General features: G+C 45.4%; 2 protein-coding genes across 15 annotated transcripts in view; one reads left to right on the forward strand and one right to left on the reverse strand.

Moving 5' to 3' along the window:
* Positions 1-18,649, reverse strand: part of UBN1 (ubinuclein 1) — a 42,599-nt gene extending 23,950 nt beyond the window's left edge. For 2 of the 8 annotated variants that reach the window (XM_047780579.1, XM_047780582.1), the window contains exons 1-7: positions 18,128-18,649; positions 14,948-15,235; positions 5,544-5,630; positions 4,638-4,733; positions 4,176-4,310; positions 3,376-3,479; positions 2,231-2,669 (exon numbers count right to left, since the gene is read on the reverse strand). In XM_047780579.1, the coding sequence (XP_047636535.1) occupies positions 2,231-2,669; positions 3,376-3,479; positions 4,176-4,310; positions 4,638-4,733; positions 5,544-5,630; positions 14,948-15,196 (1,110 nt within the window). In that variant the 5' untranslated portion in view covers positions 15,197-15,235; positions 18,128-18,649. Of the gene's footprint in view, positions 1-2,230; positions 2,670-3,375; positions 3,480-4,175; positions 4,311-4,637; positions 4,734-5,543; positions 5,631-14,947; positions 15,236-15,386; positions 15,406-16,237; positions 16,329-18,127 lie in introns of those variants that run through there. The other 6 variants (XM_047780575.1, XM_047780578.1, XM_047780581.1 and 3 more) reach the window with 6 other exon arrangements.
* A 306-nt stretch (positions 18,650-18,955) lies between these two features.
* The window catches only part of GLYR1 (glyoxylate reductase 1 homolog), a 38,951-nt gene continuing 34,466 nt past the window's right edge, over positions 18,956-23,440 (forward strand). For 6 of the 7 annotated variants that reach the window (XR_007134948.1, XM_047780584.1, XM_047780585.1 and 3 more), the window contains exons 1-3: positions 18,956-19,090; positions 20,128-20,164; positions 21,103-21,182. Coding sequence is in view for 6 of the 7 variants with exons in the window: in XM_047780584.1 (XP_047636540.1) it covers positions 19,053-19,090; positions 20,128-20,164; positions 21,103-21,182 (155 nt within the window). In the remaining variant the exon portion in view is untranslated. The remainder of the gene's footprint in view (positions 19,091-20,127; positions 20,165-21,102; positions 21,183-23,440) is intronic. The other variant, XM_047780583.1, reaches the window with a different exon arrangement.

Below are 23,440 nucleotides of genomic sequence, written 5' to 3' on the forward strand. Positions count from 1 at the left end.
GTAGAAACTGATACATGTTATCTTCTAGGGCCACTATTACAGATATAAAGGAAAAGGAGAAAAAAAAGAGAGTGAAAAAATAAGGTGAGAAACACATTAACACTGTTAATGTTACAGTTATATACATCCAGTTTAATTTAACTTTCTAAAATGCAATGTTCAGTTCAAGACTTAGGACAGGGCTTCTTAATGTCCACACATGGCTTTTGAAATTGTATGCAATTTTTAACACACAGGCATTTTGTCCCTGGGAGGAGTACCTTTCCCAGCAGACTCGATGGGGTCTGGGTCTAGGGCACTCGTGTAGACGGGCAGGAGGCGCCAAGTGCCCCAAGCACAGGGTCCCGCTGGGAATGGAGCAGCTGGGCATCCTGAGTGGCATTAGGTAACTTTCTAAAATAAGCCTTCTTTTTCATGCAACCATTAAAAGTAATGAGGGCTTTATAATAATATTTATTAAGTGAAAAAAAGCAGGAAACAATTATTCACAACTATAATTACAACTGCATAAAAACATATATACAGAGGCTAAAAAAGAATATGTAAGTTGAAAATAGCTTTCAAATTGGCAGGAGGATGGGTAAAACCCACTTTCCATCCCATTTCCCAAGTTTCTCAATGCTGCTGTGACTCAAGTATCCATTCCACACTTGAACATATTTTCACACCAGTACAGCAAGGTCTCCAGATCACCACGACCTCACCAGGACCCCAGCCTACCTTACCTATGGGATCCTGAACCCTGTCTCCATCATGCCGAGAGACAACCAAGATTGGCAATTACTGAAGACAGCTTGCTAAGTATCCATCCAATGGACTCAAGAAAGTGAGGTTTTCTCAAATCACCGCCCAACGAAGTTTCACATTAAGTCACTTTGTTTCCACTAGATTTATCCATCTTTCTCAGGAAAATGAAATAACGAGTCTAAGGAATCAGACGAGGACACAACCATGGGTGGGAATAGGGACACAGCCAAGAGCTGCTTTAACTTTTCTCTAAGAAATGACTGGCTACTGCCACATAGATCTTACTCAGCTCATTTGACAAAGCTTTCAGAAGCTACAAAACAATTTGACCACAGAGCAGAAGACTGAAAAGGACAAGGTGTAATGTTTCTTTAACATAAATTCTGAGCAAGCACAGGACAGTATACTCACACGTGCCAAGTTCAGATTCAACTACCTCTTCGTTATTGTCCTATCAAGGTGCACTGCGAATCCTTCCGTGGCATATTTCATTTATACTGTTACGTTCAAATAGAATACGGTGTGCGTTCCATAGAGATGAACGAGAGCTCTGAACAAGACATTTGATTTACTTCACATGTTGTGCTCAAGTATGTTTTGAGAAGCAAGAAAACCATTTGTGGCAGTGGTTAACATTTTATCCTGCCCTAAAACAGAAGGACTATTATACACAACGGCGATTCTGAACACTATGAAAATCACTGGTTTAAAACTTATGCTATAGAGGATAAGTGCCACCAGAGTTGTATCACAAACAAGTCATGACGTCCAAGGTATAAAACGTTATTTTAACTAAAGAGTAACTGTCATCATAGCTAATGACCTGTGCTTGGTTTACAGCCACTATTTATGTATCACTGAATTGACAGTCCTCAGTGCGCCAGGGATCAGTTCCCAATCACTAGGAGGGAACAGGAGCCATGTCTGCTATGTCCTGAAGGCTGTTACTGGTTTTAATGGGGCATGGACTGCATTAGAGGTTCAGCTCCTTCTTCTCACAATTCAGGATTTCTGTACTCATCATCTGACAGCAGTGATACGCAAGTCCACAGAGCAACGACCCCAGTGGCAGCTAAGCACATGCCCTATGTCTAACATATGTCTGCAAGCTTTTGTGAATTTTCAAAACTTTCCAAAGATTACTAAACAGACAGACCTCTGCCTCAGCCGCCTGCTGCCAACATTAGCATCAGTCCTCATACAAAAGGAAAGATACTCTAACAGGCAGAAAGCAGAGAAAGAGAAAATCTCTCCAGAAGACGTAAATTTTCCAGGAGTGAAGGGATCAGGAGAGGCCAGGAAGTGACGGCTGACTGCAGAATGTCGCTGCTCCCTCACTTGGGAGGAGCAGAGAGCCTGCAAGAGCTGACACTGGAACCACCCCCTCGCTAAGGGTGCTGTGGGCTGTGAGCTCGAGTGGTTCGGAACCAGCATCGATCTGCCCAAACCGCCTGCAGGAGAGCCCGGCCACATGTCACCATACCTGAGCCAGCTCCTTAACGCGCTTCTCCAGGGGTGTGGGCAGGCCTTCGGGAAGGGAAGAGGGCTGCCTGAATTCCGGGTCCAGTCCCACCCCAAGGGAATCGCTCTCATCATCCATATCACCGAAGGGGCTTCCTTCCGGAGACTCACTGAGCAGCTGCTCCAAGTCCAGATCAGTCAGTGAGTCCATGGCGGTGGCCGCCTGCAGCAAGTCATTGTCGGAAGTGGAGCCGAAGAGTGAGAGTAAAGGGTCAGGGGCGCCCTCCAGCTCCCGCAGGCTCTGAGCAGCCACCACCGGGACCGAGGCAGGCTTATGCTCTTCATCCCTCTTTCTCTGAGCCTCTTTCTCCTTCTGAAATTTCTTCAGCATCTCTTTAACGCTCAAAGCCCCAGAGTACTTCTTCTTCTTCTTCTCCTTACTGGCATTGAGGGCTGTGAAGCTGCAAGCAAGGGGGAAGCTGGTTATGAAGGTTGCAATATTCGTCAGAAGGAAAAGTCACAGAGGGACTTCAGCCCTGCTCCCAGTGCAAGGGTCTCCAGGAACCTCAGTCACAAGTCCACCCTGTCACTCCTCCTCCCGCCTCTTGGCATATGGAGCTCCTTCTTGCTGGGACCAAAGCTTGAGATTTAATATACGTTAGCAAAACAGTGTCCAAAAATGCTACATATCCAATGGATTTTTAAAAACGACTGCCAGGCTGAAATAAAAGATTGCAAAAGGGGGGGGGGGCAAAAAAAGGTATTTAAGGGGAGAAAGCAGGAGCAGCAGAGAGCAGCAGCAACTTGGAGGGCGGCTGGGGTGAGACCGAGTGAGGCAAAGGAAGCAGGACCAGAGAAGACAAAGGGTAAGGCAGACAGAGAACCGGGGCAGGAGGGGTGCCCGAGAGAACAAGAAACATCAGCAATCGCACAGCAACAGAAATAGCTGCCAACACTGACAGTGGACAGAGAGCACTCTGAGGTCTGACACACAGAGAAGCAAGAGTACTGACTGTGCACACACGGCACTGTGGGAGGCGTGAGGGGGACGCAAGGCCAAGCCCTGCGGCCTCTTCTGAAGCTGTGAGGAGGAGGGCCAGTCAGCTCCCAGGTGTCCTGCCCTAACAGTTCAGATTGCATCCTAGCAAAGAAGCTGCTGCCTCTCACCCGGCTTTGGAAAACTTGGACTTTTTCGATTTCTTCTCCTTGTCATAAGTGTCATCTTTTTTCTTCTTCTTTATCTTCTCACCACCTTCCTTCAACTTCCGCTTCTGAGAATTAAAGACAAGGCACAGTTACACGGCTCCCTGACTCCGGGAGCAAGTGCACTACACAGCACTGGCCTTGCTCTGCCCGGGGTACAGCCTGAGAGCTGTCTTACTTCCTTCATGAAAAAGAGCTTGTGGATTGGTCCTTGGACTAGGGACCCGCAGGTCAGTACAGCACTCCCACTGACAGCGGCTCCTGGGAGACCTGGCCTGAGGCCACAAAGGCCATTCTGCAGCCTCAACTCTTTCTGGTTCAAAATGAGCTAGCTGTGTGTTGGCCCACCTCGAGTTTTAAACACACAGGCAGTGGCAGACAGATTTCAAAACAAACTTATCTTAAGGCTAACTTGTTTTTTGTTGGGGTGACAGCCCTGGGAACTGAAGTCCTCTACATGTCCACAGAAGAGACACAGCAAGGCTGGTGCAAACTCCCCTCACTCCACACCCTTCACTGCCCTCGGCCCCCCGGGACCACCTCAAGAAAGAATCCCTGCTGCGACGCAGGCATGAATACAACGACCGAGACCTCCAAGTTCAGGGCACCTCGACTCGGCACACGCGTGCGAAGGGCACTGTCCACCTCGGCACAATCTCCTGAGCCAGCCTAAATCAGCACAAATTCTGGCAAGTCACCTACTCATCTCACAAGGTCACGTAAAAAAGCACTTCTGAAAAGCCAAAAGCGAGCAACGTTCTAACCTTTGGCGATTTCTTCTTCTTTTCTTTAATGAAGTCATCCTCAGATTCTGATGCTTGTCTAAACTGCAAGGTTCCCGAGTTAATGTAAAATCCTCCGTACTTTGTAGTCAAAGAAGCAGGAACGAGCTCATCATACTGAAAGGGGGAAAATGAACGGTCAGCTCAAGTTCTGGGACTACGGTCCAAAGGTGCAGAGCGTGTCTTGCCAGAGCATATGTGACCATGTTTATCTGTCCCATTTCAGACGGCGTGCCAAAATATGTCTATGGTCAATCACAAATGTCTGAGTGAGACGGTGTTTTAGACACATCTGAGCACCACTTTCAGAGAAGAACCAAGGCCCAGATCAGGGTGTCACTTCCTCAAGGTGTCAGTGCAGCTCTTTCCTGGAGCCGAGGGCAAATCCAATGACTCCACCCCCAGCCTCTGGGCGCTGGCAGCAGGCACATTTTAAAAACTTACCGCCTCAGAGTTATCGATGAAGGAATCAGATTCATCATAACCATAACCCATATCAATCAAGTCCTGTATTCGGTCTTTTCTACGTTTCTTTCCACCCTAAAATTTAGAATAGATAGTATGTTTTGGGTAATAGTGTTAAGAATACATAACATGAGATCTATCCTTTTAATAAATTTCTAGGTCTGAGGTCACCGGCTTTTTAATACACAGAATTGGTGCCTTGAACTCCATCAGCTGGTGACTAAAGGCTGGAAAGCACTAAATCTCACACACACAAAAATTTCCTTCCCTGAAGCCCTTTTATTTTTTATGTTTTTAAAATTCTTTGGCTTTTTAGGGCCATACTCGTGACATATGGAAGTTCCCAGGCCAGGAGTCAAATCAGAGCCGTAGCTGTCAGCCTAAACCAAAGCCACAGCAATGCCAGATCCGAGCTACACCCGCAACCTATACTGCGGCTTGCAGCAACAATGGGTCCTTTAACCCACTGAATGAGGCCACAGGTTGAACCCACATCTTTAGGTATACTAGTCAGATTCTTAACCTGCTGAGCCACAACAGGAACTCTCCCTGAAGACTTACTTCTAAAATAGATTTGCAAATACACAAAGTGGTCTAAAACAAAAGAACTAATAGCTTCATGTGCTCTGTATCAAAACACTAATTCTCAGGATGGCCTAAGGGTAAAAGCCCCTCCTGTTTATTCATCCATTTAGTCCTCCAAGTGAGTTCTTGCCACGTGCATTTTCTGTACCTTAACGCATTTTTTAATAATTGCACTCTGTTCTCTCCCTACACTTGTTTCCATATCAGTGTTGATTAGATGATAAGCCACTAAAGGATGAAAATGTCTGAGAGCCTCTCCTACTGAACATGGTTGTTTTGTTGCCAAGAGAGAAATCTTACATATTTTTCTTCAAATTTCCGAGCAAGGGCCTCCACTTTATGCCTTTCTTTGTCTTCATCATTGAAAGGATCCAAGATATCCTTCTTCTGTAAAGAGAGCATTCCACAAAATAAGTCAATAAATTCCCACGATGCTATGCACAGTACCTTCAGTGACTACTCAACACCTATAAACTGCACAATAAAAACTGCTTTTCAGAAAAGACATGGTAGAATACCTGCTACCTTCCCATCCATGTTTACTTAAGAAAGGAAAATTTCCATTTGTGAGATTCAACAGAACTTGGTTAAATGCCTACAATCACACACCACACAGCAGGTCCTTTAAGCTCCAGGCATGACAAAGGGGCTTTCATCAGGAATTCACAACCCATATAGAACTGTTCCAATAAGGTGGTTTGCTTCGTAACCCTAAACATTATTTTATACATCATTCAAAGAAGGGGGTCCACAGGTTTCACCATCTTCCAAAGAAGACAATGGCTCACAAAGGTTCAGAAACCATGAACCAAGTACTTGAGAGCTATTCTGCCTTACGGGTTGGAAGAGTGGGGTGAACCTGCACTTTGCAGTGCCACTGAAGGTCAAACTCAAGTGCATGGCATTAACCTTCCCTTGGAAGCCTATCTTGAAGGATCAATAATTGCCCTTCCCTCCCAATCTCAATACTCACTCCAGATATTTTCATGTGATTTTCCAAAGTTTATTTACACTCCATAAACTTACTCTTACATTTTCTTTAAGGGAATTTTCCAGAGTTGGATCTTAAAGCTACTTTGGCAAGGAATCTTAATTTTAATAAAAGGGCTTAAGATGGTAGAGGAGAAGGACTGGGGCTCACCATCTCTCATAAAAGCAATAAAATTACAATCAACTGCTGAACAACCTTCAACAAAATAGAATGCAAACTATCGGAAAAGATCCTATTCCAGAAGACAAAGACAAAGAGGTTGAGACGACAGGCAGGGCAATTACATGATATAAGCAAATATAAGAAACCCCATACCCTCCAGGGGGATGGGTGGCCTACAGACTAGAAAGGAACTATATCCCAGAAGCTCACCCACAAGAATGAGAGTTCTCCCGTCACGCTCACCCAATAACCAGCCTGGTCCCTGTGCGCACACACCCGTGGTGACCTCCCCGGAGTGGGCACGCCCAGCTCCCTCCAGCACCCAGGACCAGTGGTCCTGGCCGCACCTGGGGGTGGCGGGGGTCCCTGCCAGTGTGATGAATGTACTGACGAGCTGAGGCAGCAGCGCCCACCCCCACCCCCCACTAACCCCCATGCCACATTCCGTGCAGGGAAGAAAAAAAAAAAAAAAAAAAGAGAGTTCTGAGCTCCACATCAGGTTCCCACACCTGGGGAACACAGTCTTGGGAGGAGGAGCCCCTGGGGCATTTGGCATTGAGGGCCAGCGGGGCTTGTGTGCAGGAGCTCCATGGGACTGGGGGAAATGGAGATCCTATTTCTGAAAGGTGCTCACAGGCTTTCCTGTGCAATGGGTCCCAGAGCAAAGAAGAAACTCCAGAGGAATCTGCGTCAGACCTGCCTGAGGTTCTTGGAGGATCTCCTTGGAAAACGGGGTGACTGAGGCCCACCATGGGGGAAGGACATTGGAGACAAAGGTCTCAGGAACAATCATCAGCCTGAACTCCTCTCGAGGTGGCCAATTTGAAAAACTCTAGCCCTAGCCACTTAGGGCTGAGAAGCCCCAAGCCAAACAACAAACCAGGTGGGAACACAGCCCACAGCAAACAAGCTGCCTAAAGACCCTCCAGGGACAGAGCCTCTTCTAATCTCACCCAAACAAAGCCCCAGCCACCAGAGGGATAAGAATCAGGTCCACCCACCAGTCAGCAGGTACCAGTGCCTCCCATCAGGAAGCCTGCAGCAAGCCCCCGGTACCAACTTCAGCCACAAGGGGGGCAGATATCAGAAACAAGAGACACTACAACTCCATTGTCTGCAAAAAGGAGACCACACCAAAAATCCACACAAAATGAACAGGCAGAGAATTATGACTCAGATAAGGGAGCAATAAAAAAAAAAAAACCCAGAAAAACACTAAGAGATCTGAGGATTGCCAATCTCCATGAAAAAAAACTTTCTTTTTTCTTTTGGCCACACTCATGACATACAGAGGTTCCCAGGCTAGGGGTCCAATTGGAGCTGTAGCTGCTGGCCTATGCCACAGACACAGCAATGCCAGATCCGAGCTGTATCTGTGACCCATACTACAGCTCATGGCAACACCAGATCCTTAACCCACTGAGCAGGGCCAGGGATCGAACGTGAGTCCTCATGGATGCTAGTCAGATTTGTTTCAGCTGAGCCATGATAGGAACTCCTGAAAAAGACTTTAGACTAATGATAGTAAAGATGATTTAAGATCTTGGAAATAAAGTGGAGGTAAAGACTGACAAATTACAAGAAACACTGAACAAAGAAAACAGAAGATTTAAGGATTAAGCAAGCAGAGATACAAAATACAATAACTGAAATAAAAACTTCACTACAAGCAACCAACAGCAGAATACAGAAGGCAGAAAAACAAATATGTGAGGAGGCAGACAGACTAGAGGAAATCAGACAAGGAACAGAAAAGAGAAAAAAGACTGAAAAGAAATGAAGACAGTCTAAGAGAACTCTGGGACAATGTTAAGTTAAATGCACCAACATCTGTATTACAGGGGTGCCAGAAGGAGAGAGAAAAGGCCAGGAAAAAAATATTTGAAGAGATAATATCTGAAAACTTCCCTCACATGGGAAATGAATCACTCATGCAAACCCAGGAAGCACGACGAGCATCACATATAATAAACCAAAGGAGGAACACCCGAGACACATATTAATCAAAATGACCAAAATTAAAGACAGAAAAAATATTGAAAGCAGCTAGGGAAAAGAGACAAGTAACATACAAGGGAACCCAGATAAGGTTATTGGCTGATTTTTCAGCAGAAACTCTGCAGGCCTGAAGGGAGTGGCACAATATACTGAAAGTGATGAAAGGAAAAAACCTCCAACCACGATTACTCTACCCAGCAAGGCATTCACTTAGATTTGAAGGAGAAATCAGAGGCTTTACAGAAAGCAAAAGCTAACAGAATTCAGTACCACTAAATCAGCTTTACAACAAATACTAAAGAACTTCAAATTTGCTGTAAATTTAGTATTTACAACAAATACGAAAGGTGGAAAAGAAAAGGTCACAACTAGAAACAAAAACAGTACCAACGACAAGGCTCACTGATAAAGGTATACATATAGTAAAGGTAGGAAATCATCCACACAACAAATACGCCACCAAAACCAGAAATCGTGAGAAGCAGAGGGTACAAATGCAGAACACTGGAGATGCACTTGCAATTAAGACACCAATAACTTAAAACAATCTTGTATATATTTACATATAGACTCCCAAACTGAAAGTGAGAGGATGGAAGAAAATATTCCATGCAAACTAAAATCAAAAGAAAGCTGCAACAGCAGTACTATCAGACAAAACAGACCTTAAAATAAAGAATATTTTAAGAGATTAAAGAAGGGCATTACATAATGATCAAAGGAGTAATCCAAGAAGAAAATATCACAATCGTAAACATATATACACTCAACATAAGATCACCTCAATATATAAGGCACCTGCTAAGAACCTTAAAAGGATAAATTGACAATAACACAATGATAGTGGGGAACTTTAACGCCCCACTTACAGCAACGGACAGATCATCCAGACAGAAAATCAACAAAGGAAACACAGGCCTTAAATGATGCATTAGACCAGATGGACATAATAGACACTCATAGAGCATTCCACCCAAAAGCAGCAGAATACACATTCATCTCAAGTGCACATGGAACATTCTTTAGGATAGATAACATTCTGGGCCACAAATTTGGTAAACTTGCAGGATACAAAATTAATAATACACAGAAGTCTCCTGCATTTCTACATACTAAAATGAAAGACCAGAAACAGAAATTAGGGAAACCATCTCATTTACCATTGCATCAAAAAAATAAAATTCCGGAGTTCCCATCATGGCTCAGAGGTTAACAAACCTGACTAGCATCCATGAGGATGCAAGTTCGATCCCTGGTTTCACTCAATGGGGTTAAGGATCCGGCATTGTCGTGAGCTGCGATGTAGGTCGAAGACACGGCTCAGATGGTACATTGCTGTGGCTCTGGCGTAGGTCAATGGCTACTGCTCTGATTCGACCCCTAGCCTGGGAATCTCCATATGCCGTGGGTGCAGCCCTAAAGAGACAAAAAGAAATACAAAAAATAAAAAAATTTTTAAATAAATAAATAAAATACCTAGGAATAAACCTACCTAAAGAGACAAAAGACCTATATCCTGACAACTCTAAGATGCTGATGAGGCTGCTGTGGCTCAGCTGAAACAAATCTGACACAGGTTCGATCTCTGGCCTCACTCAGTGGGTTAAGGATCTGGCATTGCCATTGGCTGTGGTGTGGGTCACAGATGTGGCTTGGATCTGATGTTGCTATGGCTGTGGCGCAGACCAGCAGCTGTAGCTCTGACTGGACCCTTAGCCTGGGAACCTCCATGTGCTGCAGGTGAGGCCCTAAAAAGCAAAACAAACAAAAGACCCACAACAGCCAACGCCATCCTGAGAAAGAAAAATGGAGCTGGAGGAATCCGGCTGAATGGATTCAGGCAATATTACAAAGTTACAGTCATCAAAACAGTATGGTACTGGCACAAAAACAGAAATACAGATCAGTGGAACAGGACAGAAAGCCCAGGATGAAACCCACGCACCTATGGTTAACTACTATGACAAAGGGGGCAAGAATATACAATGGAGAAAATACAGTCCCTTCATAAGATGTGCTGTGAAAACTGGACAGCTACATGTAAAAAAATAAAACTATAACACTTCCTAACACCATACACAAAAATAAACTCAAAAGAGATTCAAGATCTAAATATAAGACCAGAAACTACAAAACTCTTAGAGGAAAACATAGGCTGAACACTCTCTGACATAAACCACAGCAATCTTCTCAGATCCACCTCCTAGAGTAATGACAATGAAAACAAAAATAAAAAAATGGGGACCTAATTAAACTTAAAAGTTTTTGCACAGCAAAGGAAACCCTAAACAAAATGAAAAGACAACCCACAGAATGGGAGAAAAATGAAACAATCGACAAAAGGATTAATCTCCAAAATATACAAACACCTCCTGCAGCTCAATACCAAAAAAAAACAAACAACCCCATCAAAAAATGGGTGGAAGACCTAAACAGAAAATCCTCCAAGGACCACAACAGACGGCCAAAAAACACAAGAAAAGATGTTCAGCATCACTAATTATTAGAGAAATGCAAATCAAAACCACTATGAGGTACCGCCTTATACCAGCCAAATGGCCATCACCAAAAAGTCTACAAACAATAAATGCCAGAGAGGGTGTGCAGAAAAGGGAACCCCATTACACCGTTGGTGGGAATGTAAATTGATGCAATCACTATGGAAAACAGTATGGAGAGTCCTCAGAAAACTAAACAGAATTATCATTTGATCCATCAATCCTACTCCTGGGCATCTACCCAGAAAAAACCATGATTCAAAAAAATATACGTACTCCAATATTCACTGCGGCACTATATACAATAGCCAAGACATGGAAGCAACCTACATGTCCATTAACAGAGGAGTGGATAAAGAAGATGTGGTACATATACACAATGGAATATTACTCAGCCATAAAAAGGAGTGAAATAATGGCATTTGCAGCAACATGGATAGACCTAGAAATTATGCTAAGTTAGACAGTAAGACACAAATGTCATATGCTATCACTTTTATGTGCAATCTAGAAAAAGTGTACAATGAATTTCTTGGCAGAACAGAAAGCGACTCAGACTTTGAAAAACTTATGGTTACCAAAGGAGACAGGTTGTGGGGAAGGGGAGGGATGGGCTGGGGGTTTGGGATGGAAATGTTGTAAAACTGGGTTGTGATGATGTTTGTACAGTTATAAATATAAAATTCACTGAGTTAAAAATAAAAGATTCCAGTACCAAATACACTTAAGACTCCAGAGTATTCCAAAAACACTAGAGATTGGATGCTTGTTCAAAAAACAAAATTCTATCTCACTCTCCCATCTCTGCCCACTGAAATCCCTCTCACTCACAAAGGATCAGCTAAATGATTTAGAATACACCTATACCAGTATGTTAAACAGCATACATACATTGTACACACAAAAATGGATGGTCTTCAAAACAGCTTGTCTGAACCTTCTAGCTTTTCCACAATGATGAGATATAATCTAAATCGTTCAAATAATTCTAAGAAATCCCACCAACCTGGAGTGGCATTGGATTTAACGTGTATTGCTTAATACCCTGTAAATAGTAGTCATCCACAATTTCCTGAATGTATGACGGTGCAGCTCTGTCTAAACACAGCATCTGGAATATAAGCTCTTCTCTATCCAAGTTCTGCAGGGCCTCTATTTGTACCAGACTTAAACAATTACCACACTGTGACTCCTGTCACCTATGTTGATATAATCTTCCTAAAACATCAGACTGCCAAGTCTCTTTGAGGCTGGTATAGCAACTTCTCCACCTTTACGTAGTCCACAGAAGGTACTGCGTCTAGCACAGTACCTTCTCACTGTAAGAATACAGGCTGAATGAGTTAATCCATGAACACGTCAGAATACACTGTGCTTTCAACACTGCAGAGCAGACATGACAATTCAGGAGTTCTGAATCTGAAGGCCAGGAGTGAACCCCTGAAATGGAATTCAAAGTTTTCTATGTATGCCACCCATACATTTTTCTGCAAGTGAGAAGGGCATCTGAACCCAAAAAGGGTAAAATCAGAGCATGGAGTTTGAATTTCCATTGACCTACTGATTTGGTTTGAGTCCATAAATACTTTAACCAATGCCTACTGCTTTGTCTTCCTCTCAAGGAAGAGGACACTACTCCTATTTTGGAAAAGAGTTCATGGACGAATTTAAAATTACTTTTTCTCATCCTGTCCACTGGCCTTCATACAACAGAGTGACTCCTGGCACAGGCTCAAGTGGCTTCCATTCAGCCAATTATTTTTTCTTTTTACAGCTGCACATGTGGTATATGGTAGTTCCCAGGCTAGGGGTCAAATTGGAGCTACAGCTGCCGGCTTATAGCACAGCAACACCAGATTTGCAACCTGTGCAGCAGCTTGTGGTAACCCTGGATCCTTAACCCTCTGAGCAAGGCCAGGGATTGTACCCACATCCTCATGGATACTAAGTTGGGTTGTTAATCCACTGAGCCACACTAGGAATTTCCAATCAGATCTTTATCAAGGAAACATTTTTATTTGAATAAAGAAAAGTGGCGAATCCTCCTATTCAAAAGCATTCACCCCAAATAGCACAACCATGGATTAGACTGAAGGAGCACTGGCCACTGAAGCCATTTGCTAGAAACTACAGCTGCATGATCTCATCTACCTCAGACACGCTGTGAGACAGGCACCAACCTAATCTTCACTTCACTAGGAGCCACTCTAGAGATCCAAATGCTGCCAAATGCAGGATCCTACCATCCTTTCCCTCAGAGGATAGCCTAGTGGGTTTGTCTGTTTTTGTCTTTTGGGGGCCACACTCGAGGCATATGGAAGTTCCCAGACTAGGGGCTGAATCGGAGCCACAGCAACACCGGATTCCCGATTCACTGAGTGAGGCCAGGGATCGAACCCGCGTCCTCACGGATACTAGTCAGATCTGTTTCCACTGAGCCACAATGGGAACTCCCTGTACTTTTCTTATGTACATAATCCAATATAAAAAGTTTTTATGAGTTCCTGTCATGGCACAGCGGAAACAAATCCAACTAGGAACCATGAGGTTGCGAGTTCAATCCCTGGCTTCACTCAATGGATTAAGAATCCAGTATTGCCATGAGCTGTGATGCAGGTCGCAGATGTGGCTCAGATCTGGCGTTGCTATGGCTGTGGTGTAGGCCAGCAGCTACAGCTCCAATTAGACCCCTAGCCTGGGAACCCCCATATGCCGCGGGTGCGGCCCTAAAAAGACCAAAAAAAAAAAAAGTTTTTACAGAGTTAATGAGTTCCAAAGGATAAGAACTGAAGCTGGATAATGGGTACATAGAGTCTTATACTATTCTCTCTCTACTGCACATATTTGAAAAGTTCCATACTAAAAAAGTAAAACAAACCTATCAGAAAAAAAAATCACTTTAAGAATATTTGAGAAATCAGGGGAATTCCCGTCGTGGCGCAGTGGTTAATGAATCTGACTAGGAACCATGAGGTTGCGGGTTCAATCCCTGGCCTCGATCAGTGGGTTAACGATCCGGTGTTGCCGTGAGCTGTGGTGTAGGTTGCAGACGCAGCTCGGATCCTGCGTTGCTGTGGCTGTGGTGTAGGCCGGCAGCTATAGCTCCAATTGGACACCTAGCCTGGGAATCTCCATATGCCAAGGGTGCAGCCCTAAAAAGCAAAAAAAAAAAAAAAAAAAAGTTTCTATCCAAACAGGTAAAGAAACTATTCAGAACATTACCATGTTTTTTTTTCTCTTTTTCTGCCACATCCACAGCATTTAGAAATTCATGGGCCAGGGATCAAATCTGAGCCGCATTTGTGACCTATCCCACAGCTAGAGCAACGCTGGATCCATAACCCCATTCACAGGGGATTGAACTGGTAATACCACAGAGACCAGCTGGATCATTACCCCACTGCACTACAGCGGGAACTCCCAGAATATCATTGCATTCAGAAGAGATGAGCAGTGTGTGTCTTTTCTTGCTTGCCTTCCTATTAGGCAGTGTGAGAGTCCCTTGGAAAAGAGAAATGCCCAGCATGAAATTCCAGCACTAGAAAAGCCAGGGACTGGTCATATTTTTGACTTTTTTTTTTAGGGCCACACCCACAGCATATGGATGTTCCCAGGCTAGGGGTGGAATCAGAGCTACAGCTACCGGCCTATACCACAGCTCATGGCAACACCAGATCCTTAACCCACTGAGCAAGGCCAGGGATCAAATCTGCAACCTCATGGTTCCTAGTTGGATTTGTTTCCATTCCACCACGACAGGAACTCCAAGGGACTGGTCATATTTACATGTAACATTTATAGCCTTTCCATGAAAAGATCTGTTGTTTATTCATATTATTAACCATAATTCAAATTAGCCTTGGATCTGCCATACATTTTCTCTAACGCAAATCAGGGAATGGTTCTAGAAAGAATTCCATTCCTTCCTGCCAGAAGCAAAACCAGCAAACCTTGTGCTTGCTTTGTGAGGGGGGTCAAAGCTTCTTTAGCGCTGCCTCCACCCTCTGGAACCCTGGGCATGAGATCTGCAGTGAGCCTGGGCCATGGGGGTGTACCTTGTCTGCCGGCTGAAGTCCTTTCACCTTCCCTCGCAAGTTTTTCACCAGCTCTGGGTAGAAGAACTCTGGGCATCGCTTGTGATCCGGCTCAAAGAGGGTGAGTGTAATCCGAACAGCTGCTGCAGCCGGCTCAGAGTCCTGATGCTGTTCTACTCCCCCAACCTCCTCTTTCCGGGATTTCTTCAAAAACGCAGGATTCAGAGGACCCGGGAGAGAGGTGAACTGGACCCTGTGGGGCTCCGACATGGCTACCAACAAGTCTTAGTGGGTGTCACTGCATGGCTTCTGTAAACAAACCAAGATGATAAAAATGATGATCTCGCCTGTTCAGTTACAGAGATTTCAATTAAAAAAACAAACCTTTCACTGTTAAGAAGCAGCACTGTTAAATTCATCTTAATTACCACTTACTGTTTTCTGCTTACCTACTATTTACCTTAAATATAAAAATTTCCGGAGTTCCCAACGTGGCACAGCAGAAACGAATCTGACTAGGAACCATGCGGTTGTGCGTTCGAACCCTGGCCTCACTCAGTGGGTTAAGGATCCAGTGTTGCCATGAGCTGTGGTGTAGGTCGAAGACATGGCTCGGATCTGGTGTTGCTGTGGCTCTGGTGTAGGCTGGCAGCTATAACTCCAATCAGACCTGGGAACCTCCATATGCTGCAGGTGCGGCCTTAGAAAAACAAATATGTATATATGTATATACACATAAGTTTTCATGTACATATAAAAGACACGCCGTTTCACATCATTCAGAGATAATCACTATTTAGTATGCTTCCTTGCAGTCTTTCTTCTATGCATCTTCACTAAGTTCTTGAAATTAGAGAAACCATGTTGACAGAGCCTTAGTAGGCTCTGTAGCCTTAGTAGCAGCTGTAGCTCTGATTCAACCCCTATCCTGGGAACCTCCATATGCCACAAGTGTGGCCTTAAAAACAAAACAAAATTAAATGAATAAATAAATAAAAATGTAACCTCATCTAGGCCCAAATTTTAGATAGTGTAACTTCAATCCCCCTAGATGATAAAAATGCTTCTACTGGTTGGGTAAGTGATTTTGCAGGCCTAAGAAATTATATAAATAAGATTAGAAAATAAAATAAATCAAACAATAGCATATCAACACTTACATTTTAGATTAAGTTTTAAGTCATTGCAGTAATTCATGTGAAACATTTAAGAGAATGAGACACATTCATGATTATTAGTTACAACTTTAACTTGAAATGCTTAAGGAAATGTAACTAAATTGAAAGTATGCTTTCAAAACACCTGACTTACATTTACATGAGTATTAGACGCCTAAGAGTTAAGTCCTTGGAAAGATTTTACTTTTCGGTTTGTAAGCTCACGCTTTAGAAGTGTGATGTATCTGAGAGAAAGAACAAGCATATAAAACTTTGAATTCAGGTTAGAACATCTGAGGGAGTTTATTTTTTTTTTTGTCTTTTGAGGGCCACACCCGCGGCATATGGAGCTTCCCAGGCTAGGGGTCGAATTGGGAGCTGTTGCCTCCGGCCCACACCAGAGCCACAGCAACTCCAGATCTGAGCCGAGTCTGCGACCTACACCACAGTTCATGGCCACACCAGATCCTTAACCCACTGAGCGAGGCCAGGGATCTAACCTGAAAACCTCATGATTGCTGGCTGGATTTGTTTCCGCTGTGCCATGACGGGAACTCCAGAATTTAATTTTTAAAAAGAGTTCACTGGGGGTATTCAATTTGTTAAACTGGTGCCTTAATCGAAAATTTGTCAAAAATCAAATATATTTTTACGTAAGCATTTTTAGATCTGTAAAAATAAAATTGTCAACAAAGATTAAAAGGCTTTTAAAAGCTAAGCACTTAAGATACTCAATTTTTTTTCTTTTAAATGGCTGCACTCATGGCATATGGAAGCTCCCAGGCTAGGGAATGAATCTGAGCCACAGCTGTGATCTATGCCACATATGCAGCAACTAGGGATTCTTTAACCCACTGCATCTGGCCTCTGAAGCAACCAGAGCGGCTGCAGTCGGAGTCTTAATCCACTGCACCAGAGTAGGAACTCCTGGATACTCAACTGTAATGAGCTGAGCATTTTAATGAGTTGAACATTATTCTAAATAAAAGCACAGTATTCTACAAACAAAACCACCCCTCTTAAAAAACCCCAACAGATGCTAACCCCAAAATACCAACTTCGTTCTGTATCTCAGGTTATACCCAGGAATATTTTTTTGTTGTTATATACCCTCTTAATATTTTCAAACTGATTATTGGTAAAAATGTAGAAAAATTAACTGAATTTTGCATGCTGACTTTGTAATTAGTCTCTTCAATGAACTCTTAATAGATTTCCCTTGCACTTTTCAAAATAGGCTGTCGGGTAACATTCACAGAAGAAGAATTTTGTCTACTTTCTGAAAAAATACGTTTTATTTTTGTTTCATGTCTTGTTGCATTGGCTAGAACTGCCAGAATGTTAGACAATATATTCTTTGACATGTTCCTGACTGTAATGGGAATGTCTCTAGGTCCAATGTGATGATGATTTAAGATCTGTGTATTTTATGAAGTCATTAACGTACCCTTCGATTCCTCAAAAATTGAGTTAAGTTAGGAAGGTGTGTTGAATTTTAGTGTTCCCTCTTGGAAACTTAAATACGCTTTAAATCATCGGTTTGTATTTAAAACAACACAAAATAGTTACCAGTAAATGACACTTCCTGAAACTAGCTGATGGTACTTCAGCGAAACTGAATTCCAAAGAAAAACCAGGCTTCGGACAAGTCAGTTCGCTAAAAACTTCCCGTTTACACCCAGTCTCTGTATAACACGACACCTATGAGAGATGCCCGTGGACCTGCCACTCTTTCATGCAGGCGGTGACTCAAGAAAAGTCCTGGGTAAGTTAACACTTGACTTAGACTCCCTGGGTTCTCAAACTGAGATTGGAACCTTTTTAAAATGTTTTACATTCTATCTGCGATGGTGATATTTAGGCAGACGCTGTGCTAAACTGCTTGTTATTCACGGTTCCCCGTTCAATGGTTTAGTTTGAACGTACTGAAACTACGCTTAGCGTCTGCCTTCCCGTTGTCAAAACAGCCTGTTTCCAACTTCCCTAAAAGTGTCAAACCACAACAAAGCTTACGTGAGAGCCCAGTTCCCACAAAGACACGTACCTTTGTCCCCGGCGCGACGCAGGCTACGGCCCCGCGGGCCGCCCTCGTTCCCCCGTGGCCGTCCTCATGCCGGCCCGGGAGCCCGGGCTGCCGCGCTGCTAGCGGCCGGCCACCGAGCCATGCCTCCCGGCGGTCGGCCGGCCCGCGCCACGGCCCATGGCCCGGTCCCCGCGCGCCCGGGGGGGCCTCGCCGGCCGTGCCGACGCGCCGGCCCAGGAGGAAGCAGAGAGACGCCGGCTCCACGTCGGCCGGGCAATTTGGGACCTCGGGACGGGCAGCACTGCGCCCCAGGAGAACGTGCGACGCGGACGCAGGATCGGAGCCTCTCCCTGGACGCCGGCCGTTAGAAAGAGCGCTCCAAAGGACCTGTCCACCCTCCGAAGGACCTGTCCGCCCTCCGGGCGCGGCCGCGAAGAGCCCGTCGGGCGCGAGGCCCCGGGCGCGGGCGGAGGCTGGCTTCCAGGCCGCGCCGAAGTCCGTCAGGGCAGCTGCCGGCTCGGAGACGCGGGCGGCCCCGGGCCCGCGCAGGACTAACGGCCGTAACGGAAGCGCCGAGGGGGAGGGGGCTGAAGGCCAGGGCCCGGGGGCGGGGCGGGCCGCAGGACCTGCTCCCTAGCTCGGGGACTCGCTCGCTCCGCCGGCCGCACCGTCGCCGCCGCCTCAGACCGCTGCGCTACGTTGTCACGAGCCGGAGGGAGGGGGAAGAAGCCGGGAGTCTCCGGGCCCCGGCGCGCGGAGACCGCGGCGCCCGGGTCACGTGCCGCTAGGCCGGCCTATGAGCCTGGGCGGGCGCGGTGACGTCAGAGCAGCGGCGTGTCCGGTTACGGTCAGCCCCCGTCACGTGACCGGGCTCACTCCAATGGGCGGCACCGGGACGACCTGATGTTCCCGGCTGCCCGTGCGCCGGCGGTGGTTGGGTGGTAAGATGGCGACTGTGAGTCTGCGGCTCGGCGATTTGGTGTGGTGAGTCCAGGCGGCCGGGGCCGAGTGATGTGCGCTGGGGAGTTGCCTCCCTGTGCGTGGGGTTCGCAGCCCGCCCCGGGGCTGCCTTTCTCTTCGCTTCAGGTGGCGGAGAGTGGGCGAGGCGGGGTGCGGGCGCTGGGAGCGACGCCGGGCGGAAGGGGCAGCCTGGCCCGGGGGGACTGAGGCCGAGGGTGGCCGCGGCGGACCCGGCTTTGAGCTGTGGAGAGGGCTGCGCACAGGACCCGGACTCCAGCGGCCACCGTTTGGGGAGTGCCCAGCGCCGCGCGGCTCCCGCGGACGCCGGGTCCTCGCCTCGGGGTCTGGCTGGGGCTCCCGGGAAAGCGGGAGAGCCGGGGGAGCCTGCGGAGCCATCGCTCCCAGCCTGCCGGTCGAAACCCGCCTTGCGATGGCACCGACCCGTGCGCGGCTCAGCCGGGAGTGTCGAAACCGGCCTGCTGGCACTGTCCTGTGAAGAAACAGAGTGGGGACTTCTCCTTTACAACTGGAGGTTTGGCAGGAACCAGTGCCTCCTTAGGTGCTTCCCCTGGTCCGCTTCTATGTCCCAGACAACCGCCCGAACCAAGACTGACTGTCGCCGCCTCCCTCCAGCTGAGCTGCGTAGCTCATTTCTCGGTCTAGAGGAAGGATTTCCATTAGCATTTGTCAAAGCCGGGTTGGGGGATGAAACCAGACTTCGTAAGGGGAAGTCTGTGTTTACACAGCAGACCGTCCCGCCACCCTCGTCACGTCCCGGGGAGGTTCTGGACAAACGACTCTTGGTAGTTTTGTTTTTCTGTATCCCTTGTCACCGGAAGAATGCACACAAGTTTACAGTTTTGCATTGCATTTCTGAGGGGTTTGGGCCTCTTGGGCCCAGCTGTGGAAGCCACAATAAGAACTTCTGGTTGCCAGCTTTTTCCATTCTGGCACTTGAGCGTCGAAGGGGAGATTTAGGAAAATAAATTGCATGTTGAGTGGGTTGAAGGAGACGGACTGGCCTTTCCAGGGCAAATGCTGACTCTTTGTGTTTTCTCTAGGGGGAAACTCGGCCGGTATCCTCCTTGGCCGGGAAAGGTGAGTGACTGGCTGACATCTGAAGTTGAGTTTGAGGAGGTGGAGAATATAAGATACATTCCCTTGAATTCCTAACATTGAGTTTAACTGGGCCTATTTAAATAACATTGGAGAATTTTTTTTTTCTCCACTATCAGTTTTTTTAGAAAAGGCAGTGTAATTTAAACCAAGTCATTAAATCTACAGTATGTTATTGTTTCTTGAATCAGAGGTGGTTTGTGGAAAAGTCTTTTCACCCTGAAAATCCTTTCTAACTTGAATTTAGCTTTGCACATAAACCTAATAAATGGAGAAAAAAACAAATTTTCCAGCAAGAAAAATCTAAATGTAGGCTAGTGAAAAGTCAAAGTATTTTTGTCCCACTGAGTTTAAATCTTCTTTGCATTTTACCATATGTGCTGCTCCAGTGCATTGCAGAAGCTGGCATTCCACGTTTTGCATGAAGTGATCCTTCATAGCTTTCCAACCGATCTGTTTTTATATTCTTGTTCGGAGCCTAGGAAATGTCTTCAGACTCTTTGCAGTATGGCATTTTCAGTGTCTCGGTGTTGTCACTGTTACTTCATTGTCACTGTTGACCTGTCTGAACTCTTCCTGCACAGAGGTATTTTTAAGAGTGTTTTCTGCGTTTCTTCCATAATGACAGGGTCACATTGCAGGAGGTAATGATGTTGGTCTGCTTTTAAAACAGGGCTGTTTTAGTAAAAGGAATATTGTATCTACTGAACACTGTGTTACATGACAGACACAGGGAACTTCTAGAATATTTGCACATTTCCACATGTCTCAGTAGAAAAGTGCCAGATTTGGACATAAAATAGGCCCTGTGTTTGGTTTTGTTTTTTTAAGACGTATTTCTTTTGTGTTTTGTTTTTTCTTTCCCTTACCAACTTATAACTGTGGGAAAAAATTTTATTTTTCCCCCTTTTATTCCCTAGATTGTTAACCCACCCAAGGACTTAAAGAAACCACGTGGAAAGAAATGCTTCTTTGTAAAGTTTTTTGGAACAGAAGATCAGTGAGTAGTGCTCACCAAGAATTTCGCTTTCCCTTTGCTGTTTGGGCTTTGCCCCAGGTTGAAGCTGGTTGATCCTCAAGATCCTTGTTTAGTCTTATTGTAGTCCACAGAATGGCCATCATTCTGGCTTCATACCTAAATAAAAGGTGCTGTTCTTATCTCCCAGAAATTCTCTTGAGCAGCTATCCTGAGGCCAGTAACAATGGCAGTCAGGTGGGAAGTAGGGTTTGCCACCTTTTAAATATGATAATCTCATTGAGATCATTTCTCACGCCGGAACTCCACAGGCAGTTCCTTTATGAGGGTGTTTGGTTCTTTTTTAATGGCTGATTATCATTGTGGTTTAGGCATAAGGTAATGAATTATAATTATAAAAGTAATTGTTCGGTCTTGTTTTTGTGAAACTAGATGACTTGATTTAGCATTCTAACAGTAAAGTTTTTTAACCAGATCTGTCTTATATTTGAAGTCTGAAGTATTAATTTGAGATTCTTTGATAGGCCATATAAGAAATCACTGTGGGGGTTCCTGGTTGTGGCTCAGTGGAAAATCTGACTAGCATCCATGAGGATGCAGGTTCGATTCCTGGCCTTGCTCACTGCGTTAAGGATCCGGCATTGCTGTGAGCTGTGGTGTAGGTCGAAGACAGTGGCTGGGATCCTGTGTGGCAGTGATGTGGGCCAGCAGCTACAGCTCCAATTTGACTCCTAGCCCGGGAACCTCTATATGCCGTGGGGACGGCCCTAAAAAGACAAAAAGAAAAAAAGAAAGAAATCACTGTGAAGGGAAGAAAATGTAATTGAGTTTCCAGTGGTTTGTTTAGCTCTCATCTTAATTCCGTCAAGCTGATTACCTAGATGGTTTGATTTAAGTAGTTTTCTATTTATGGTTTTTTTTTTTCTTCTTTTTAGGGCCACACCATGGCACATGGAAGTTCCCAGGCTAGAGGTTCAGTAGGAGATACAGCTGCTGGCCACAGCTACAGCAGCGTGGGGTCTGAACCTTGTCTGTGACCTACACCACAACTCACGGCAACACTGGATCCTTCACCCACTGAGTGAGGGCAGGGAAGCATCCTCATGGATACTAGTCTGATTCATTTCTTCTGCTCCACAAGGGAACTCCTGTTTCTGTTTATGACTTTTATAGGAAAATGTTGTTTTGGGTTTGAAAAATATCTGTGGCTTTTCTGATAAATCCAACTCTGATGGTTAAAATACACATTCTACACATTCTAGAAAGCGACATATAACGTTCTGTGGGAAAATCTCTTACAGTCTTCTTTGCTGGCAAGTTTATGCATCAGAGGGCTCATCCTATTTAGAGTTTGCATGGCATGTCCCTTCAGCATGTACATACACCAACATATGAAGCCCCAGTTCTTGTCACAAACCAATTTAGCTGCATTTTGGTGGCAATATTTCAAGGGAGTCGCTGGCCTGGAGCTGGGAGAGCCAGAAACAGTCTAGAAGAGAGAAGCAATGCTATGGATTTCACAGGAAGATTGCTTGGATGCATAAAACAAATACTGATTTTGCAACCACACTGCGCATTGCTCGGCATAGAAGGGAGCTTCCAGAAAAGCAAATATCATGGTCCTCATCTTCTAGGAACTCAAGGGGCAAGACATAAACCTTCCAGCTGGGATTGAGTGCAGAATGAGTGATGTGTGGAATAAAGGCTTCTAGAATGAGAGATGAGTGGAGAACAGCTAGGTCAGAGAAGGCCAATGGAAGAGATGGGATTTGCATCAGACTGGAGGATGGATAGAGTTTGGATAGGCAGGAGTAGTAAGGGCCTTCCAGGTAGTGGGGCCACTGTAAGCTGCTGGCAGTTCAGTTGCATGTGTGGACAGAGCGCCTTCCTGCCCGAGGTAAAGAACTTGTGCTTGGGGTGAACAGAGGCGACATAGTCGGCCTGGCTTGGGGGGCCAAAGTCTGAAACACAAAGGAGAACCCACAGAAAGCAGGCAGTTAGGTTACAGGAGGCTGGAAAGCCGTGATGTCTTCATGATAATTTTTTAAATGCTGGAAGGCTAGAGGGATAGGCCTTAGTCCCGGTGTATGTATGAGAAATACTGCGTGCGAGTAGGACCCAGAGTTGGATCTGAGTGAGTCTCAGCACTCAGGCACTCAACCAGGCAAACCGGTGGAGCCAGTGAAAAGGATGTACCCACTGAACACACGAAACACGCGGTGGTGTTGGTGGTGATGTGATTTCTAACTGAAGTTCTTCGAGGAGATCTGTCAGCAAGTGGA

This window comes from Phacochoerus africanus, chromosome 5 (genome assembly GCF_016906955.1).
Source record: "Phacochoerus africanus isolate WHEZ1 chromosome 5, ROS_Pafr_v1, whole genome shotgun sequence".
NCBI lineage: Eukaryota > Metazoa > Chordata > Mammalia > Artiodactyla > Suidae > Phacochoerus > Phacochoerus africanus.